The 22,066-nt window shown below is 45.6% G+C and overlaps 1 protein-coding gene across 2 annotated transcripts in view; it reads left to right on the top strand.

Annotated features, from left to right (window-relative positions):
- Positions 1–18,743: 18,743 nt before the first annotated feature.
- The window catches only part of SMOC2 (SPARC related modular calcium binding 2), a 218,847-nt gene continuing 215,524 nt past the window's right edge, over positions 18,744–22,066 (top strand). For both annotated transcript variants that reach the window (XM_031012452.2, XM_019030074.4), the window contains exon 1: positions 18,744–19,095. In XM_031012452.2, the coding sequence (XP_030868312.1) occupies positions 19,012–19,095 (84 nt within the window). In that variant the 5' untranslated portion in view covers positions 18,744–19,011. The remainder of the gene's footprint in view (positions 19,096–22,066) is intronic.

Below are 22,066 nucleotides of genomic sequence, written 5' to 3' on the forward strand. Positions count from 1 at the left end.
CTGCTAGTAGTTTTACAGTTTCGGGTCTTACATTTAAGTCTTCAATCTATTTTGAGTTGATTGTTGTATATGATGTGATATGAGTCCAATTTTATTCTGCATGTGGATATCCAGTTTTTCCAACACCATTTATTTGAAGAGACTCTCCTTTCCCCAAGGTGTGTTCTTGGCACCTTTGTTGAAGTTCAGTTTAATACTTTCCTCTCTATTATATTCCAGTGGTTTGTGTCTGGTTTTATGCCAGTATCATACTGTTTTGATTATGAAAGCTTTGTGGTATATTTTAAAATCAGGAAATGTGATGCTTCTAGCTTTATTCTTTTTTCTCAAGATTGCTTTGGCTATTTGAAGTCTTTTATGGTTCCATATGAGTTTTAGGATTTTTTGTCTATTTCTGTGAAAAATGTCACTGGAATTTTGATAAAGATTGTCTTGAATCTATAGATTACTCTAGATAGTATTGGCATTTTAACAATATTTATTCCAGTGCAAAAAAATTGAATATCTTTCCATTTATTATCTTCAATTTCTTTTATGAGTATTTTATAGTTTCCAGTGTACAGAGAAAGATATATTTTTTCTTAAAATAACTCTTCTGAGAAGTGGTGATGGTACCATGACTGTATTTGAGAATCATGGAGCTTTTCTTTTTTTTCTGAGACAGGGTCTCACTCTGTCACCCAGGCTGGAGTGCAGTGGTACATTCTTGGCTCACCACAATCTCTGCCCCCCTCCCCACCCCAGGCTCAAGCAATCCTCCCACCTCAGCCTCCTGAGTAGCTGGGATTGCAGGCATGCACCACCATGCCCGGCTAATTTTTTGTATTTTTAGTAGAGATGGGGTCTTGCCATGTTGCCCAGGTTGGTCTCGAAATCCTGAGCTCAAGCAATCTGCCCACCTTGGACTCCCAACATGCTGGGATTACAGGTGTGAGCCACCACACCCAGCCCGTGAACCTTTTAAGAAAGGCAAATGACTATGTCATACAAAAGGGTTGAGAGACACCCAACAAAAAAGAAAAGAACTTATTACGCAACCAAGTTGAATAAAAAAGTCTTTAGTCCACAATGAAACATTTGAGCAGATGACTAATTTCTACATCAGAATTTGATATAAAATTAATAAGTATTATAGCTAATAATATAATTGTAATTAATATAATTAATAATTATAGTTAAGATAAAATCAGTTTATTTTTATTTTAAATAAGTAGTATATGTACATAAAGAGACACAATGGGTAAGTAGTGAAAGCCTCTCATTCCGTGGACCATGCTTTTGGTGTTAAATCTAAGACTCTTTGCTTATCCTTATGTTTTCATCTACAAGGGCTGCCATAACAGCATACCACAGCCTGGGCAGCTTAAACAATAGAAATTAATTTCCCACAGTTCTGGAGGCTGGAAATCCAAGACCAAAGTGCCGGCAGGGTTGGTTTCTGGTGAGGTGTCTCTTTCAGGCTCATGGATGGCTGCATTATCAATGTCCTCACATGGCCTTTCCTCTGTGTGTGTGTTACGGGAGGAGAGAGTACTCTGGTGTCTCTTCCTCTTCTTATAAAGACATCAATCCTATCAGATCAGGGCCCCACCCTTATGATCGCATTTAACTTTATTCTATCTCCTATCTCCAAATACAATTACATTGGAGTTTAGGTCTTCAACACATGAATTTAAAAGCGGGGAGCACAATTCAGTTCATAATATCCTAATTCTAAAATATATTATTCTATGTTTTTTCTAAAAGTTCTATAGCTTTAGGTTTTACATTTAACCCATTTATACCCAAGGTTGCAATTTTTTGAATTTTTGCAATCAGACCTTGGCGATGACCTTGAGCAGTAGGATATAAATAACTCCCACGTGTTTAGTGTTCTGATAATGGAACACTAGGCATAAATGGGCTAAGTCCATGATTCTTAAAAAGATGAGTTAATTTTTTGAAAAAGGTATGAAATTAGGTTGAGGTTCTACTTTTAATTTAATTTTTGCCTACACTTGTCCAATTTCTCTAGTAACTATTGTTGAAGAGGCTATTCCTCCTCCATTGAATTGTTTTTTTCATCTTGATGAAAAATCAGTTGGACATATTTTTATGGATCTAATTCTATGTTCTCTATTCTGTTCCATTGATCTATGTATTTATTTCTCCAGCAATACCATACTGCTGTAACTATAGAGTAAGGCTTAACATCACATAGAGTTTCACTTTATTTTTATTCTTGAAATTGTTTTAGCAATTCTTGTTCTCTTGCCTTTCCATATAGTTTCAGTTGCCTGTGCTTTCCATATAGTTTTAACTGCCTATATTTTTTCATATAGTTTTAGAATAAGCTTATCTGCGTCTACAAAAATTATTGGTGAAAGTTTGATAGGAATTACATTAAATCTATGACCCAAATTGAGAAGAATTGACATCTTTACTATGTTAGGTCTTCTGATCCATGAACGTGCTATGCATCTTCACAGATCTTACTTAGGTCTTCCTTGATTTATTTCATCAGCATGTTATAATTTAAGAATACTTATTCTTTACATGTTTTATTAGGTTTTGTTACATTTTATTTCTTTGAGGTCATTATAAATTGTATTGTGTTTTAAATTTTAGTTTCCACGTTTGTCACTCATATTTAGAAATATGATTGATTTTTGCATATTTATCTTGTATGCTGCATCCTTGCTAAACTCACTTATTAGTTCCACAGGATTTTGTTATGTTTTTTAGATCTCTTGGGATTTTCTATGTCAATAATCATTATCTGCAAAATGATGCAATTTCACTTCTTTTCATTCTGTATACCTTGTTTTTTTTTGTCTTATCTTATTATTGTGGCTCAAACTCCTAGTGTTATGTTGATTGAATAAGAGTGATGGGAGCAATTATTTCGCTTTATTTCTAATCAAGTTGAAAAAGTTTTCTTCTATTAGTAGTTTTCTGAGAATGTTTACCATGGATGGGTATCTTTTTTATTACCATTTTTAAGCCACTTTTATTGCCTGTTAGTTTGTTAAGAGGTGGCTCATAAGAGTAAAGCAAGTCCACTTTAGGCTTGTGTATTAGACAAAACAGCACTATTTTTATTTTAATCTTCCACTTTTAAATTACAAAATACTGAATTTAACAACTGAAAGGACATGAAAAATGTCCTTTCAAGTTAGAATGTAGACAAGAAATTGGAGCCAGAAACTCAAAGCCTGGAAGGAAATTTAAATTATAAGGAAACATTAAAGTGTAAGCATATATGTACAGTTAAAACTATAATAAAACGAACATGTATGTAACCAACAAACAGAGGAAGAACATTCCAGCACCCTAGAAAGCCACCTTCCTGTTCCTGCATTTTTCCTCTCCCTTAGAGATAGACATTATTCAGGTGTCACTGGGTAGTATTGCCTTGTTTTTCTTTATATATATCCTTATACAGTGCAGCTTAGTTTCATGACCTTAATTTTTATACACTTAAGGCAAGATATAATGGTACATAGATTTATTGTTCTTTTGTTACTATCACCAATCTTACCTATGAGTTATAAAGTAAGACAGGAATAATTAACTGAAAGCAGGCGCTATCATGAACAACAAACTTCTTCCATCTTAAATTCTGATCAGGTCAATCTTTCATTGAAGTGGACATGCCAAGGTCACCAGTAGTGAAGATACCTTGATAAAATCTTTTAAATTTCTCTGTCCTCCCTTTCTTGAAGCTATTAAAGGGGAGGACATATCAAAAGGAGGAAAAAGAAAAGCATGCAGATAATTTATGAACTGAGCTGTCCATTCCAACTTATATTGACTATAATTTCTTATCTGCTTATTCTTTTCTTTGAAGAGAGAATCTCCCTTGCTGCAAAGACCTAGGGTGGTGCCAGAAACATAGTGGTGATTTAATAAGTATTTTTATGATGCTGTTGATAAAACTCTGTACTGTTAGAGAACTCTTCCTAAAGAGCCACCTTCAGTATACTCCAGTTCTAAAGTTTTATTGTTGCTATTACTCCGTGGCTCAAGAACTTATAGTGACTGTGATGGTTTAACTTATGTGTCCAATTGGCTGGGCCATGTTACCCGCCTTTTGATCAATCTCGGTCTCGATGTTGCTGTGAAGGCATTTTCTAGATGAGATAAACACTTAAGTCAGTAGACTTTGAGTAAAGCAGATAGGCTTCTATAGTGGTCGAGCCTCACCCAGTCAGCGGAAGGCCTTGAGAGGAGAAAGGATTCTGCCTCCATAGGAGCTTCGAACTCAGGACTGCAACATCAACTTTTCCCTGAGTCTATGGCCTGCTGGCTTGCCCTGCAGATCTTAGACTTGCCAGCCTCCAATACTGCATGAGCTAGTGCCTTGATAGCATTCTCCCTCTGTCTCCCTCCCCCCATATATGTTATACACACACAAACACACACGCACACACACATATATGTAATTTACTCATCTACATATACACATACTATTGGTTTTATTTTTCTGGATGACTTTAGATAACATAGTGACTCCCTGTTGCTGCTCATAAAAACCTGACTTTGTTTCCTGGAGTCTGAGACTCACCACAGTTGGGTCTGACCTCACACATGTAGCTGTATGAACCTCTACTCTACTCAGTTCTATTCTGATCATGCATAGCTTTTCATGGACCAGCATTCAGTTCCTACCTCGATGGGCCATTATTCTGTGGGTGGAATACCTTCCTTTCTCTTGCTCTGAGCAAACTCCTACCCATCCTCTGTAGTGTTAGTTCAATTCCGTATCCTCTGTGATTATATCTAACACGGTCAAGAGTTAGTTCAATTCCATATCCTCTGTGATTATATCTAACACGGTCATCCACAGTGACATCTAGCTTTCTAGTCCTCTTCGGTCCCCCATTTAGACCTCCATCAGAAGTTATAGACAAGCCTGGTCTGTGCCAGGGAACATGCCAGATGCTGGGGAAACCGAAATGTGGTATCTCTTGCAGGATCTCATAGCTTGGGGGCCGAGGCAGCTGCCTGACTAGTTGTAACACAGTGTGATGGAATGGCGGGTAGGAGGAGACAGGAAGAAAGAGGTGTTGATCCCAGCAGCCTGGCAGCGGCGGAAGCACCGTGATCAGTCGAAGGAAGTGGAATAGCAGAAATGTTCGTCAGAGATTTTCTGAGAGCCAAATTCAGGGAAAAGCCAGCCCATTCTCAAGTTTAATGAGTCCTAGACAACCTGAAAACAAAAGTGTGACCCGCGGACCTGGTAGGCAAAAGACCCTTCCCCTAGGGACAGGCATGCTGGAAGGGTTGAGTCTGGGCAAATGTGAAAATAACACATAACAAGAACTGTCCCTTTCCACTGGGACAAAGACAAGGAATTGAGGGCCAGAAACCCAGCGACTGGAGGGAAGTGGAAATTCTAGACATGTGCCAAACTGTGCCAGGGAGCCCAGGGAACCTCTCTCTGTGATTTGTCTCAGCTCGAAGCCATTTGTGCCCTCAAATGCTGGAGGAGACGTTCTTTACACATTCCAAACACCCATGGGCTGCGCCGGAGTGAGCAGGGCACAGGGTGGGTTTTTTGGGCTAAGGGAAGCATAAAAGCCCCAGATAGCACTGTCCTTATGGCCAACGCCCAACAGTGCAGGGTTACGTGCCTCACAGAGTGCAGACTTCTCATGGGGTCCACTGTGTCTTTTGCTACCATCCTTGCCCTCAAGGAGTGAAGGTTGAAGGTGCTAGACATTTTAGGACAGGAGAAAATACGAGCACAAAAACAGTGTGATTTTAAGAAGAAGAGCTGGCTGAGCTGGCGGCCACTTTGGAGCAGGGGCTCCCAAGCTGGCCTTCTCGGGTGCAAGGCTGATATTGCAGACCTTCCAGATCTCCAGGCACCGACTCACGCAGCTTGAGCAAAGACAAGCTCGGTGGTACACATGCCCCACAGTGGGTTAAGGCAAAACTGTTTGGTTGGTGTTTGGTAGGCTAGTTGGCATTCTGCTCAGCACAGCACGTATAACTTCAATCACTGTAAATATTTCTAATCCCTGCTGGCTAATCAGGAGTCCTGCAATGCCTAGTTCCCCTCCTCTCTGCTGCCTGCAGAGAACCAATAATGCAATTCCCACCTCCCCACAGTGTCTCAGTCCACGCCCACTTCTATGCAGGTGCTTTTTATTGTGCCCCCAACTCTGTCAACAGTTAAATTTTTTCTGAAACTCAGGACTAGCAAGATCTGCCCATGTGTTTCCTTCAGTCTCCTGTGGAGCGGGCCGCCTTGGCAGAGAGCCTCAGGATGGGGAGGGCTCGGGGGACAGCACCAGGGTCCAGTTGGCATGCTGAGCACATGGCTCTCTCCAGATGACTGGGCTGAGGGCAACTTGGTGGAGATGGGTGTATTTGTGTGTTTTGTGTGTGTGTATATGGATTTATGTGTCTGTAGGTGTGTGTATTAGTGTTTCCATGTATGTGTGTGTAGTATGTGTTTATATGTATATGTATATTTGTGTGTGTATGTGTGTGAATGTGTTTATGTGTATTTGTTTCTGTATCTGTGTGTAGTGAGTTTATGCATATATGTGCTTGTGTGTACATGTGTGTATGTATGTGTGTGTGTGACTGTTTATGCATATTTGTTTCTATGTGTGTAGTGTGTTTGTGTGTATGTGTGTACATGCATGTGTGTATATGTGTGTTTGTGTGAATGTGTTTATGTGTATTTTTTCTATGTGTGTGTAGTGTGTATTTGTGTTTATGTGTACATGCATCTGTGTATGTGTTTGTGAATGTGTTTGTGTGTGTTTGTTTCTATGTATGTCTGTGTGTATGTGTGTTTATGTGTAATGCATGTGTGTATGTGTGTTTGTGACTGTGTGTATTTGTTTCTATGTCTGTGGGTCTATGTGTAATGCATTTGTGTGTATGCGTGTGTTTCCATATATATGTATGTTTGTGTGTGTGAGAATGTGTTTATGCACATTTGTTTCTATGTCTCTGTGTAGTGCGTGTGTATGTGTGTTTATGTGTAATGCATGTGTGTATGTGCGTGTGTGACTGTGTTTATGTGTATTTGTTTTCATGTATGTGTGTATGTGTGTTTATGTGTAATGCATGTGTGTATGTGTGTTTGTGTGACTGTGTTTGTGTATTTGTTTCTATGTGGGTCTGTGTAGTGTGTGTGTATGTGTGTGTTTCTGTATATATGTGTGTGTGTGTGTGAATGTGTTAATGCACATTTGTTTCTATGTGTGTAGTGTGTTTGTGTGTATGTGTGTTTATGTGTAATGCATGTGTGTATGTGTGTGTTTGTGTGACTGTGTTTATGTGTATTTGTTTCTATGTCTGTGTGTCTGTGCGTAGGGTGGGCCCGTGTGTATGTGTGTGTTTCTGCGTGTACATGCATGTGTGTGTGTGTGTGTGTGTGTGTATTTGTGTTTCTGTGTGTGTATGTGTGTGAAACGTCTCCTGTTTCCTTAGGGACATCGGGCGGTTTTCTCTCTTGGCTGCCCTGCAGGCTTCTGATGAAATGCCTGGTGTTAGACCATGTTCCTTCACTTATCTGAGCACATGGGGTGCCCTTTTGATCTAGAAACAAGCTTTCCATGCCTGGGAGATTTTCCGAGGTCACTCCTGCCCCTGTGGTGACCTTGGGTGGTCCCTCCCCTGGGTGTGGGCCGTACTTTAGTGACTCACTCCTGATGAGTAGAATACAGCAAAATGGCAGGTGTTACGGTTGAGTTTAGGTCATAGAAAGACTGTGGCTTCTGTCTTGGGTGCTTTTCCTGCTTGCTGTTGGGCCTCTTGGCCTGGGGGAAGCCAGCGGCCATCTGGGAGGCAATGCTATGGCAAGGCCACATGGTGAGGGACTAGGCCTCAGGAGTGCCCACCCCGTCAGGCCCTGGGACAAGAGCACAGCCCCAGTCACTGTGTGAGCTGCTGCCTGCAGCCAGAGGATCTGCGGGGGCTACACCTGTTCCCCGTCCACAGAAACGCAGGTAATAAATGCCTGTTGTTTCCAGCTGCTAAGGTTTGGGGTAATTTGTGATGCAGAAAAATGTAACTGATGCAGAGATCGGTACCTGGAAGTGAGGTGCTGCCAAGATGACCCCTACAATATAAAAGAACCTTTGAAACCAGGGGTAGGTGGAAGGTGAGGAATTGGAGGAATTCTGGGGAGTGTGCTGGTGAGAGCTTAGACCCCTGCACACACTCTTCATGGAATTCTGGACTTCCAGGAGGCAGCAGGAGGAAGCTTTCAGGAAAGTCAGGGAAATCTTATTTTTCTGGAGGAAGGGGGGCCTGGTTAACAAGTGGCAGACGTTCAGCAACACTGCTGCCTGCTGCTGCGTGGAATTAGAAAACAGGCAGAGTCACTTTGGTATGCCGAGGTGGGTGGATCACCTGGGGTCAGGAGTCTGAGACCAACCTGGCCAACATGGTAACACCTCGTCTCTACTAAAAATACAAAAATTAGCTGGGTGTGCTGATGGGCGCCTGTAATCCCAGCTACTCTGGAGGCTGCGGCAGGAGAATCACCTGAGCCTGGCAGGCAGAGGTTGCAGTGAGCGGAGATCACGCCGTTGCACTCTAGCCTGGGCAACAGAGTGAGACTCCATCTCAAAAAACAAAAAAAACAAGAAAACCCCCCAAAAAACAAAAAAGAAAACAGGCAGAGTGCTGACAACTGACAATAGGACTGCAGCTAAGGAGGCCTCCAGGAGTGTGGAGTGTGCCCGCTTTGTTATCTGGCTTGGGGGCTGCAGCTAAGGAGGCCTCCAGGAGTGTGGAGTGTGCCCGCTTTGTTAACTGGCTTGGCTGGAGGATGAGGTTTCTTTCTCATTCGTCTCTCTCCTTTCTTGGGGAAGGCATGTTGGATGGAACTGGCTGCTCTGCAGGAAAGGTCCTGAGTGGAAAGGTGAGTGCCACTCTCGATCTGGCTCAGGGTTTTGACTTTTCATATTTCTTTCAAAGTTGGTGATAGTTTCATTGTTTTTTCTCTTGAGCAGCACCATCCAAGGACCCGATATTTCCAGGAAGTCTTTGGAACGCCTAACCCCTAGCTGTCCCCTCTCTTCTCTTCGGAACCCCTAGCTGTCTCCTCTCTTCTCTTCGGAACCCCTAGCTGTCCCCCTCTCTTCTCTTCGGAGCCCCTAGCTGTCCCCTCTCTTCTCTTCGGAACCCCTAGCTGTCCCCCCTCTTCTCTTCGGAACCCCTAGCTGTCCCCCCCTCTTCTCTTCGGAACCCCTAGCTGTCCCCCCCTCTTCTCTTCGGAACCCCTAGCTGTCCCCCTCTCTTCTCTTCGGAACCCCTAACTGTCCCCTCTCTTCTCTTCGGAACCCCTAGCTGTCCCCTCTCTTCTCTTCGGAACCCCTAGCTGTCCCCTCTCTTCTCTTCGGAACCCCTAGCTGTCCCCCTCTCTTCTCTTCGGAACCCCTAGCTGTCCCCCCCCTTCTCTTCGGAACCCCTAGCTGTCCCCCCCTCTTCTCTTCGGAACCCCTAGCTGTCCCCCTCTCTTCTCTTCGGAACCCCTAGCTGTCCCCCCCTCTTCTCTTCGGAACCCCTAGCTGTCCCCCTCTCTTCTCTTCGGAACCCCTAGCTGTCCCCCCCTCTTCTCTTCGGAACCCCTAGCTGTCCCCCTCTCTTCTCTTCGGAACCCCTAGCTGTCCCCCCCTCTTCTCTTCGGAACCCCTAGCTGTCCCCCTCTCTTCTCTTCGGAACCCCTAGCTGTCCCCCCCTCTTCTCTTCGGAACCCCTAGCTGTCCCCCTCTCTTCTCTTCGGAACCCCTAGCTGTCCCCCTCTCTTCTCTTCGGAACCCCTAGCTGTCCCCCTCTCTTCTCTTCGGAACCCCTAGCTGTCCCCCCCTCTTCTCTTCGGAACCCCTAGCTGTCCCCTCTCTTCACTTTGCTCTCTGCCCCGTCCACTCTGGGGAAGCCTCAGCTTCCCTCTCCTCTCTTCAGGTCCCCACTCCCTTTTGGGCCTGTCTGGTGAGGGGGATGGGCAGAGCTGGAGGATGAGCAGGAGGGAGGAGGGAGGCTGCCTCTCCTGTCCTCCTTCCAGCAGGCTTGCTCCTGTGCACACTAGGGCTCTCTCCCCAGTCTCTGGCTTCTTGGGTCTGCTTGAGTCTTTGCCTCTCACAGGAGAGGTTGTCCTCAAATGTCTGGTGACTGCTGGTGTGTGCTCCTACGTAAGGGCGACAAGATGCCGCTGCTTGGTGGCTCTGACCGTGTGGCGAGGTTTGTGGACTGAGTTCTTGCCATCGAGGAGCCTGGCTGCAGCGTCCTTGTGGGAATCCCATTGTCACCATCTTCACCCTGATCCTTTTGTGCCAGCTGGACCCAACTGCGTCTTGGATTTTCCGTCTGCTATCTAAGTCGCTTCCTACTGTCTGTCTGCTTTCCAGCTTCTGGAATTCTCTTGCACATTGTCTCCTCGTCTTTTTCCTTTTTCCTTGTCCCTTTACGCCTTCAAAGCCTCCTCATGCTTGCTTTGCAGGCATGTTGCAGGGGAGGAAGGTTTGTACCCACCTCTCGTCGTTGCTGGGAGAAATCTCAGTGTGGTTTAGGTTCTTCTTTTGTTTCTCTTTAATTTTTTGATGGTTTTGTATTTCTGTTTGGCTTTGTGGGGGTTTAGTGAATATACATTTTTCTTATTTTGAACAAAAATAATAAACTGAGATATAAAACAAGCCCATGACTAGCTATTACCATTGTTCCAACTGCAGAGAGCACACATTTCCAATTTTCTGAATTAAAACATGCTCATTTCTCTTGATATTTTAGCACCTCTGAGGTGAGGGTGACTTCAGGACACTTGCAAGAAAGTATTGAGTCATAATTTAACTGGAGGTTTTTTTTTCTTTTTGTACTGCTAGATAAAATAATGGCATGCTTCCTATAGATGTTTCATATATAGTCCAATATTTTACAGGTGGAAAATGAATTAGGAAAAAAATGGTCACAAAATGACCTGACAAATTCTTAAAATAATAACAAAATTCTAAAAATGAATAAAGGGCTGAAAATTGCCTCCAATTATCCAAATTACCAGTACTGAATAATACACAAAAAATAAAATATCCCAATTATTTTGGCTACATAGTTCCAACCACACTTTCCTGTAGACCAGCATTGCAAATTATAGGCAGTCAGAAGGGCCAAGCCTTCGCATGAAGGCTTGACTCCCTGAATTTAACATGAGGCAGAGGAATAGACTGCAAAGCTAATTGCATTGTCTAGTGTAAGCACAAATTTCTTTGCGATCCTTGAACTAAGCTGCCTCCTTCCAGGTAACAGAATCGAAACAGGCATGATTTTCTTTGCTCCTAGTGAGTCAAGGCACGCTTGCGTGGAAGTCCTTCTCGGCTTTTTTTTTTTTTTTGAGATGGAGTCTCGCTCCGTCGCCAGGCTGGAGTGCAGTGGTGCGATCTCGGCTCACTGCAAGCTCCGCCTCCCGGGTTCACGCCATTCTCCTGCCTTCTTGGCTTTTTAATCACCTTTCCATGTGTCATGTGGAAGTACTTGGCACGTGTCTTGCTGTATTGTATGTGGTACAGTGGTGTGATTATTAAACTTGGTTCTGTTGTTCAAAAAAGCACTTGGAGATGCTCAAGCATGTACAGGAATGAATAATGACTTAGGAGATAGAGGAAAGAGGTTCCAAGTGCTCAAACAAAAAGACTTACTGAGGGCAGATAAGCCAGGAAGCAGCAGACAGGTGCTGTGTAATTTTCCACCTTCCCCTCTGCCAGCGCCTCCAGCCATGCAGGGCCTGGCACGCCTGCACCTTCCTGTCCAGGGCCCCTGGGGCACAGACATGCTGCCCACCCCCCAGCCGTGCACATCCTACATGCACCCTTGTGAGCTGTGGACACATCGTGGGCATCTGGCGTAGCCAAGGATGCCCCTCTGTGAGCTACAGGAGAGGAGCCTGTGTGCACGGCATCCCTGGAGCTGGCCTCTGCAGAAACGCCATTAGCTTCAGTGCTCTTGTGGCTAAATTACTTTACAGGCATCAAAGAATAAATCCGATTTTATTTGGGCAAGTATCTGGACATATAGAAATAGTAAAAAAATGTCCAAAATAATATAACTGAATCTCCACCTTAGGGCGCTGTTTTATAGAGAGGAAAGGAGCTAAGGAATTTGCCCAGGATGGGGGCAAAACTAGCCAAGACCAAGGAGATGATGGCTTCCCGTGTGAAAGCCAGAGGAGGCTGCTGGGATTAAGAGGAAGCAAAGTCAGTTGATGATGGATGATGGTTCCACGAAGGATGTAAAATCCCATTGGCGCTGTAAGGTCAAGGGACAAATGTCTTTTTTGTTGCTGTTTCCATTACTACGAAGCCCAGGCACTGTGCTATTTGTCTGAAATACCTAAGGATTTTTCTCTTTGTATGATTCATTTTAATACTCAGCTTAGGGCTGAGGGAGGAGGGCAGAAGTGGAGGGCTAATGGCATGCCGTCCTGGCCTGTGTGTTGTGCTAGGGAAGAGAGGCAAGAGGCGGAAAAACTGCTGAAGGTGATCAAAGCTTTCTTTATTGGAGTATCTTCTTGCGTTGCTTTCTGCCGGTATAAATTGTACCTGTGTGGTCCATACTACCCCAGAGTGTTCCTGGCAAGCTTTCTGTTGCTATTTTAAAACTGTCTTTTCTTTAAAGGTGGTCTCACGAAGAAAGGAGGGAAGGACCCCTAGATTGACTTAACAAGGAGCAAAAATTCAAACATAGTTTAGATTGTCTGAGTTTAGAATAAGATGCCTTCCGTAAATTTTACCAGATCTCCTTCTCTTTCCACGAACACATCCTGTGCCTTAATGAGCCTTGGCAGTGGTCAGCCTTTATTAGCTCTGCCGCTGATAGATTCTGCAAGTTCCATATGCTAATGAAAGTTGTTTCCTGAGTGGAAAGGCTAACATGGCCTCTGGATATTATTACAAATAGACTTCAATAAACTTGGGCTATGTATAACAGCAGTGGCAACGTGTTTCGACCTGAGGTAAGACTGGTTGTTTAGATAGACCATATCTCCAACACCAGAACTACATCCTTTCAGAATAGCACAAGCATATCCCGTCAACTTTACAGGGACAGTTTTCACTGTAAATGTAGCAGTCTTGTGTTTGGCTTTGTGAAAAAGAGCTTTCTTTGGAAACATTATCTTGGGATTGAAGCATTACCAGTAAGTCAGAACCAGTTGTGAAGGGCTTTCTCCTTTGGTCTGGTGGTGGATCTTAAACACTATGCAGAAGGCTGAGTTAGTGAATGAGTGTGTGTTTCTGTACATGTGCGCACACACACATTTCTTAGTGAAATGGCCCATGGTTTTCATCATACCTCAAAAAGGTGTATGGTTTCAAAAAGTTTAAGAACTGATTATCTTGACATCAGGCAGGAGATTCTGGACCCCAAACTTTTTCTCACTCTAGTTCACGATTCTTCAATAGTTTCTGAGATGGAGAATATTGGAGGGTAGAGATCCTGGACACCAAACTGAAAACTGCGTTGAATTCTGCTCCTACTGCTTCCTAGCTGTGTAAATCCGGGCAAGTTCTATAATCTCCCAGGATCTTATTACTCATCTGTAAAATAACCATTTTGTAGAGTTTCCATGAAAGTTAATTAGATAATGTGTATAAAACACCCATCACATTCCAACCATCTATTAAAAATTTCCATAAAGTGGAGACATCATATTACCTGACTTCCAACTATACTATAAGGCTACAGTAACCCAAAGAGTATGGTACTGTCACAAAAACAGATACACAGACCAAGGTACAAAATAGAGGGCCCCAAAATACAGCCACATACCTTCAACCATCTGATCTTCAACAAAGTCAACAAAAATAAGCAATGGAGAAAGGATTCCCTATTCAGTAAGTGGTGATGGAATAGCTGGCTAGCCATGTGTAGAAGATTAACACTCGACCCCTACCTTTCACCATATACAAAAACTAACTCAAGATGGATTAAATATTTAAATGAAAGACCTCAAACTAAAAATCCTAGGAGAAATGTAGGAAACACCATTCTGGATATCAGTCTTGGCATAGAATGTGTTACTAAGTCCTCAAAAGCAATTGCAACAAAAAGTTAACAAGTGGGACCTAATTAAACTAAAGAGCTTCTGCACGCAAAAGAAACGATCAGCAGAGTGGACAGACAACCCATAGAGTGGGAGAAAATATTTGCAAACTATGCATGGGACAAAGGACTAATATCCAGAGTCTGAAGGCACTGAAACAACTCAATAAGCAAAAGAACAACCCCAGTAAAAAGTGGGCAAAGGACATGAACAGACACTTCTCAAAAGAAGACATGCGAGAAGCCAACAAACATTAAAAAATGCTCAGCATCACTGATCATCAGAGAAATGCAAATCAAAACCACAATGAGATACCATCTCCCACCAGTCAGAATGGCTATTATTAAAAAGTCAAAAAGCAACAGATCCTGCTGAGGCAGCAGAGAAAATGGAATGTTTATACACTGTAGGTGGGAATGTAAATTATTTCAGCCACTGTGGGAAGAAGTTTGGGGATTTCTCAAAGAACTAAAAATAGAACTCCCATTCGACCCAGCAATCCCATTACTGGGTATGTATCCAAAGGAAAATAAACCATCTACAAAAAAGACACAAGCCCTTGTATGTTAATTGCATCACCAGTCACAATTGCAAAGACATGGAATTAACCTAGGTGCCCATCAGTAGTGGACTGGACAAGGAAAATGTAGTACATAGACACCACGGAATACTATGTAGCCACAAAAGAATGGAACCATGTCCTTTGCAGCAACATAGATGCAACTGGAGGCCATGATCCTAAGTGAATTAATGCAGGAACAGACATGCAAATACTGGATGTTCTCACTCATAAGTGGGAGCTAGACACTGGGTACACACGGAGATAAAGAAGGAACAATAGACACCAGGGCCTGCTAGAAAGGTGGGGCAGGGAACAAGGGCTGAAAAAACTGCTTATTGGGTGCTATGCTCACTCTCTGCGTCTTTCATACCCCAAACCTCAGAGTCACACAATATATCCATGTCACAAACCTGCACGTGTACCCCCTAGTCTAAAATAAAAGCTGAAATTATTTTTTAAAAATTTGCCACAAAGTGCCTGAAAAGTATTATCATAAAAATTGTCCTCAGGCATCTTAAGAAGGAAGAAGAGGCCGGGTGTGGTGGCTCACACCTGTAATCTCAGCACTTTGGGAGGCCGAGGAGGGCGGATCACGAGGTCAGGAGATGGAGACCATCCTGGCTAACACAGTGAAACCCCGTCTCTACTAAAAATACAAAAAATTAGCTGGGCGTGGTGGTGGGCGCCTGTAGTCCCAGCTACTCGGGAGGCTGAGGCAGAAGAATGGTGTGAACCCGGGAGGGGGAGCTTGCAGTGAGCCGAGATTGCACCACTGCACTCCAGCCTGGGCAACAGAGCGAGACTCCGTCTCAAAAAAAAAAAGAGAAAAGGAAGAAACTTGTTTAATTATTTTGTTGAGCACAAAGTCCAAATTCTCTGTTACTTAAATATATCAAAATAGGAAGAAAGCCATTGAGTCAGGCCCAAGGATCAAACACACAACTCCACTGTCCACTTTTCAACGTGGTGTGTCAACGCTGGCCTCATCCTGCAGCCGCGGTGACGGTGAGCCTCGGCGGTGCTCTGTTCTGATTTTGTCAACTCTGCCGACGTGGTTTCCTTTCTATATGGCTCACAGGTTTGTGAAGCTGCAGAACTTGGGCTAAAAACCTGGGATTGATGTGGGGATCCTGCATCATTTTTCCATGGGTCGAAGGGAACAAGTTAAAAGGAAGATGCAAGCCATCAGAATGAACAAGCCAACAAGAGGACAGAGACTCCAGAAACCTGGGGAACTACAGATTCTCAGGTCCAGCCTGGGGGTAGTCTAAAAGGAAAATCACGCAGAACTTACCTAAGAAAGTCCAGGTGAACGGTGAAAACTCCTGCTCCCATGATTAAGTAGAAACTAGGAGAAAACATTAATAAGTGACTGGCAGGTGACTGATGATGTGGGGTGATTCTCAGAGTATGAACAGTGACCTGAGTTCAGTCCCAGATGATACTCAGAGTGATGGCAGAGGGGATTTCTGGAAGTCACTGCATCAACAAAGAGATATTTGACTAAACTTATGCTTGGCATATTGAGATGGGAAAATAGCTGACAAAAAGTTTTCTGGCTAAACTTGAATTAGCCAGAAATAATAACTAAATTATATCATGTCTATAATGAAAATAAAATCCTTTTGCAGTTTTAGCATAGTAAAATAAATAAAAAGGAAGCCAATACTCATGATAAAGCATTTTGCTAATGGCCTAAGAGGGAAAGTTAGTTTAGAAATGTGAAAACAGCTGGAGTCCTTGGTAATTAGTTTCTCTTGCTGTTCTTTATTGTAACTTTCATCAGTGACAGGCATTTAAATTCTGAATGCATAAGCCACATTTTAGAATGGGCCCTGCATCACTTTTTAATTAAAAACAAAAAAACAAAAAAACCTACATTTCCAAGAGAAGGGAACTTCTTCCTGCATCCTATAGGAACTCTCTGGAAAGTATAGAGCTGATCACTTCCTGTCTTAACTTTGAACTGAGTGAATTACTTTTCTATCCTTTCTAACATGACAGCTCTCTGGCATTCCTGCCAGTAATAACTTTCTTGGAGACTTACAAATAAAAGACAGACATAACTCTTTCCCAGTGTTTTAAATAAATGTATTGTTTTTCTCCATAAAAATGGAACCTGATTATCTCTCCAAACTCCATTTCTAGAATTTTGAGAAACTAAAATTTGGCATTCAGGACACATGAGCTCCTCCAGATTTGAAAGGGGTTTCAAAGGCTCCAAACCTGCCTCATCTGTCAGAGTTTTGGACAAACGCATTTCATTTATCTTCCTAGAGTTCCCAGAGGATTCTGGAGTTGCTACATGAAAGACGTGTTGGGATTCTTGAATACAAGGCACGGAGGGCCAAGGATTTTCTTCTGTTCTCCATATTGCCAGAGGAAGTGACATGGATTTGCCAGTATTGCAGGTTTTAACATCTGCATTCTGTTTATGATTTTGTTGCTTAGGAGATCTGGCTAAGACATTTGGCCCCTTTGACTTTTGTCCCTCATCTGTAAAATGGGAATCATTAAGTCTACTTCTTGTCTGCCATTCTTGCAGTGGACGATGGTGGATAAATGAACATGCTTTCAAACTTTTGAGTTCTGATGAGCAGTACTCTCAACAAAGTGGAAAGTGAAAAACAGGTTCTTTAGTAGCAAATACTTCTTAAAGGAAGTATGTCAGCTTCGAGTGTAAATTTTATTCTTTGGATAATCTTAGAATTAGTGGTATGTAGTGTTTATTTTCTTTTTACTTTAATTTTCACTGCAGTTCCCTAACAGTGATTCCTATTTACTTAATCATTTGCAGCTGCTCTGCTCACCTGTTTTTCTGGACCCAGGAGCAGTCCCTCAAGAGTTTTATTATAATTTCCTTCTAAGTCCTTAAACCAGGAGGAATGTGTTTAAGTGCTTAATAGATTCCCTGGGCTTTGGAATTTTAAGCAGAATTCTGAGAGTAGCCCTCCTTCAGGAAAAGGTGCATTTCTTTCCCGTCTTTCTGTGGCCCGACGGACTTCACTTTCCTGATAAAATTGTGTGGGAAAGGTTGCAATAGCATTGCCTTTGCCTCAGCAGCCAGTCCCAGAACTTGCTGATACAGCCCCCTCCCCCAAAGTTCATAGCCAAAGCAATGGGCTAGACATCGGATGAAACCTCAGATTTGGATTTTCTGTTTTGTGCTTTTCCCAATGCCCCTGACAAGTCAATTGATTCATTGTTCTTGAACAAATCTTCACTCTTCTGGCTTTCTGTGTGAGACAGAATTAGGGCTTTTTCCTGTAAAGTTATAAGCCAAGGCTAAACTATGTCAGCAATGTTGTCTGCAGTGGATATTATCCAGAGTCTGGGTGTGCAAAAATTTCCTGGTTTGCAACGTAGTCTTCGTGGGTGAGTTTACAACCTCCACAAGCCCTGTGCTCCCCGCACAAACACCTGAAATGCTTTGACAGAGCTGTTCAAAAACAGCCACATGTGTCTGTGAATGATGCCCAACCACATACTCCCCCGACTTGAGAGGATCAAGGCTACAGCCCAGGTCAGACCCCGGATCTTTAGGACCTAAATTCCCCCATCCCTGCAGTGGATAACCCCGTGTAAAGATGCCAAAGGCGGGCTGCCCCCGGCGCAGCCTTTCCTGGACATGTGTTCCCAGCTGCCTTTGCTGGAGCGCAGCTGATCCCTTCAGCACCTCTGAGAGGCGATGTTCTGGGCCGGACTAGGGGGCCTTAGAGGGCGGAGGTCAAGCGGAACCCCGGAGTCTGGGGACCGGCCTAGGCTTGGCGTTAACCTTTGTGGATGAAAAGTCCCGCTGGGCTGATCCTGCGCGGACCGGGCCTGGACCCTGGGGCGTGAGGAGGGCGCGGTGCGTCCCGTGGTTGTGCTTGGAAGCCCCCCGAGGGTGCGCGCGCGTGGGTATGAGTGCGTGCGTGTGCCTGGGTGTGCGTGTGTGTAAGTGTGCACGTGTGTGTGTGAGTGTGCGCGCGCGGGGAAGGAGGCACAGAGACAGCCCGGACAGGCCACTGCGCAGCCCTGGTGGCCCCCGCTCCACCTCTCGCTCCGCAGACCCGCGCCAGGGAGGCCTCTGGGCCGCAGCGGGCACCGGAGCGGAGCGGGCGCGGCAGCGGGCGCTGGGAGGTGGGGCTGGGGGAGGAGAGGGGGAGGGAGAGAGGCGGGCGGGAGGGGAGGATCCGGGAAGCTCCGGGGTATTTGACAGGAGCGAGGGCGGACGCAAAGGACGCGGAGGACCTCTGGGTGCCTGCAGGGGAGCTGCTCCAGCCGGGCCGCCGGGAGCGGTGGGGAGAGCATCGCGGAGCCGCCCCTCCACGCGCCCGCCCGGCCGCGCTCGCCCACTGGGCTCTCCCGGCTGCAGTGCCAGGGCGCAGGGCGCGGCCGATCTCCCGCTCCCGCCACCTCCGCCACCATGCTGCTCCACCAGCTCTGCTGGCTGCCGCTGCTCGCTGGGCTGCTCCCGCCGGTGCCCGCGCAGAAGTTCTCGGCGCTCACGGTAAGCCCGGGCCCGCGGGACCTGGAGCTCAAGTGGTGCCGCCTCTTGCAGCCGGCCGGGTTCAGGTCCCCGCGCCCCGCTCCAGGCCCAGGCGCCTGGGCACGGGGAGCAGGTGGCCCCGGGGGCCGTGGAGCCTTCGCCTGCCCGCGGGGCTGGAGCAGGTAGGACGCAGCGTGCGCGCCTGGGACCCGGCTGGGATGGGCTTCTGGAGACCCTGCCCGCCGGGGTCCTGCTGCGGCTGCGACGGGCTCCTCGGGTTCCACCCGGCTGGGACCCCACCTGTCTCGGGGGCTCTGACCCGGCTGTGAGAGGATCCTGGGGTCCTGCAGACCCCGGACAAGTGGGAGCTGCGGGTGCGCTCGGGTGTCCCGCACTCACTGCTGGGCCTGAGCCTGCGGGGAACCAGGTCTGGGAGCGCCGGCGCCGCCCCGCGGACTGTCCCAAGGCCAAGACAGACCCGCCGGGACTGGGCGCCCACCTCGCCCACGGGGACCCGGCCTGAGCGCGTTCTCCCGGCCGCTCTGGGCTCGTGCGCCGCGCGGATCCCGGGCTTCTCGCCGGCTGAAGGGGCTGCCAGTCGTGGGCCCCACTCGTGGGTCTGACTCTCCCAGAGACCCTCGTAAGTGAGCCGAGGAAGAAGCAGATGAGGTTACAGATGATTCTTCACGGGCCTGAGTGTTATTAGAGAAGCGCTTTCTTCCCTTCTCAGGACAGAACTGGAGGGAGGCGGCGGCTCCCCGCTCTGCGGGGCCTCTGGGTTCTTTCTCGTGGCAGGGATGCTGCGCTCCTGAGCGCGAGGGTCACCGCGGTTGACCGCTGTGTGTTTTTCTTTCTGAGCTGTAACTTCTATGCGACAGCCTTGGCCTGGGCAAGGCACGCGGTGCCAAACGAGGAGCTATGTAGAGGGGGCTGAGCCAAGCCCCCGCCGGCCAAGCCAACCCGCGGCGGCCGCTGGGCCAAGGCCGGGTGTCTGCAGCCCCCAGCTCCAGCCGACCTCCTGGGCTTGCAGGGTTTGCAAACCCATCGTTAATGCAATCGCCAGAAACGAAAACATTCCACTTAAATGTGTTTTTGAACAAGTGTTTGAGAAAACACGAAGGTAGCGAGAACGCCTCTGGTGGACAGCCGTCTTTTTTAAGTGGCCGGGGACTTGTCCTAAAGATGTTTATTGTATTGAAAATAAAGATGGTTGAAATAAGCTGTGGTTGGTTCTGCCTTTCAGCAAATTTAAAACAGTCATGTGGGCATCTTTTCTTTTTCTTTTACTTTTTCTTCGTCTTCTTTCTTTTGCGTTTTAGCAGTGTGAAGGATGGTTTGTGAGTTCATTGCTCATACCTCAAATTCTTCTGCAGCAGCCCGGGGTCCCTGCCTTGTGTCTCACAAATGACTTGTAGATTAGAAACTGCTAACTGGGGCTCCAAGGAGGTTTTCACACACTCAGGCTTTCCCTGAAGATCCTTTATCTCCCCAGAGGGGGCCCTCAGAGGATACTCACTGGAGGCATTCATGTATATGCACATCTGTACATGCCTCTAGACATAAATATACTCATGTATACACTCACAAACAGACCCCCGACACACTCTTAAAGCACACTAGAGGAGACAGAGAAACTAAGGCCAATTCTCCAAAGGAGATCATAGCATTTTCTTCCAGGACTGTAGCAGCAGGTACCTACAGTTGCCACGGATTTTCAGATTTTCTGAAAGTGCAAAAAGTAGAGACTGCCATCTGCCTGCTGCCCTGTGTGTGTGGGGGGGGGGTGGGGTTGGGCCTGTTGGTCCCCCCTGGAAGAGCAGAATCAAGGTAGTTAGTAATTAGAACAGTTTAAGACTCGGCAGGTTTTCTTGTCTTCTCTCCCCTTTCTCTCTAACTATTCACTTGAACCCTCTCAGCTTTTGCCCCCTTGAGGTTGCCCCAAGGATGTCTTGGGTTGCGGTGAGACCCACTGCATGTGGGGTCTCTGTGCAGGAGCTGATACCCCACGTGGGCTTTGCCCTGTTGGCTGCATTCCCCAAGAACAGTTTTCCTGAAATTTACATTTGCAAATAAAATCAGTATCCCGAAGAAAAGATTAAATCCATAACACATTTTGACACACTTCTTCTCACTCCACCCCCAGTCTAGAAAATCAAGAAGTAGTTGAGTTACAAAGTAACTGAGGCAGGCCTGAAATCTGACTGGTCACTGGGAGATGTGAGATGTGCAGGATTTTTCAGTGTGCTCATCTCTTTTCAAATTGCCTTCTGGTTTTTGGAAATCTCTTTTGTCTCCGGAGGCCCTCATTCAAAGAAGGGCCTTCTCTCCCTACGATTTGCATCCTGCCTACTTTAATAAATCAAGAGGCAGTATCAGTCCATGCAGTGGGTGGGACCCACAGCTTAGGGTCTTGCTGGATGTGTGACTTCAGGCAAGTTACTTAATTTCATAATCTTCAGTCCCCTTATCTGTAAAATGAGAATACATAATCTCTTTCAAGCATGTGATGAGGATTAAAGGTAGGGCTTTTAATGCGCCTGCTATATGTGAGTTCTCCAGCTAACATTGTTTTGATGGTGCCCATGCCGTGGGTCCATATAAGAGAGTGTTATCAATTGATACCATAATTATCAATGCATATAGCGTTGTGGCATTAAGGTGTGTGTGGATTCAACTTTGCAGTATTTTCACCTGCTGCAGATTCTCAGAGCACACCACTTGGCTCTAGGTGTATATGTGGACTTTGTGGGAGTAGCCATGTGGGACTCTATAGACCAAGGAGGAAAGCTTGCCTCTCTGCTTCCTTCTACTCCATTCATTTCTTCTCATCTAGAAGCAGGGAAATATGTCAGCCTCTCTGGGGCTTTCAGTTTGCCATACCTGGCTTCTCAGGACCACGCATTTGTCTTCCTCACCTATGGTGAGTGTGCTTTCGTGGTGGGCCCAGCATTGCTGGTGTGCTCACCTCTGCTACTTTATGTTTAAGATTCAG

Source organism: Gorilla gorilla, chromosome 5, assembly GCF_029281585.2.
Source record: "Gorilla gorilla gorilla isolate KB3781 chromosome 5, NHGRI_mGorGor1-v2.1_pri, whole genome shotgun sequence".
Taxonomy (NCBI): Eukaryota; Metazoa; Chordata; class Mammalia; order Primates; family Hominidae; genus Gorilla; species Gorilla gorilla.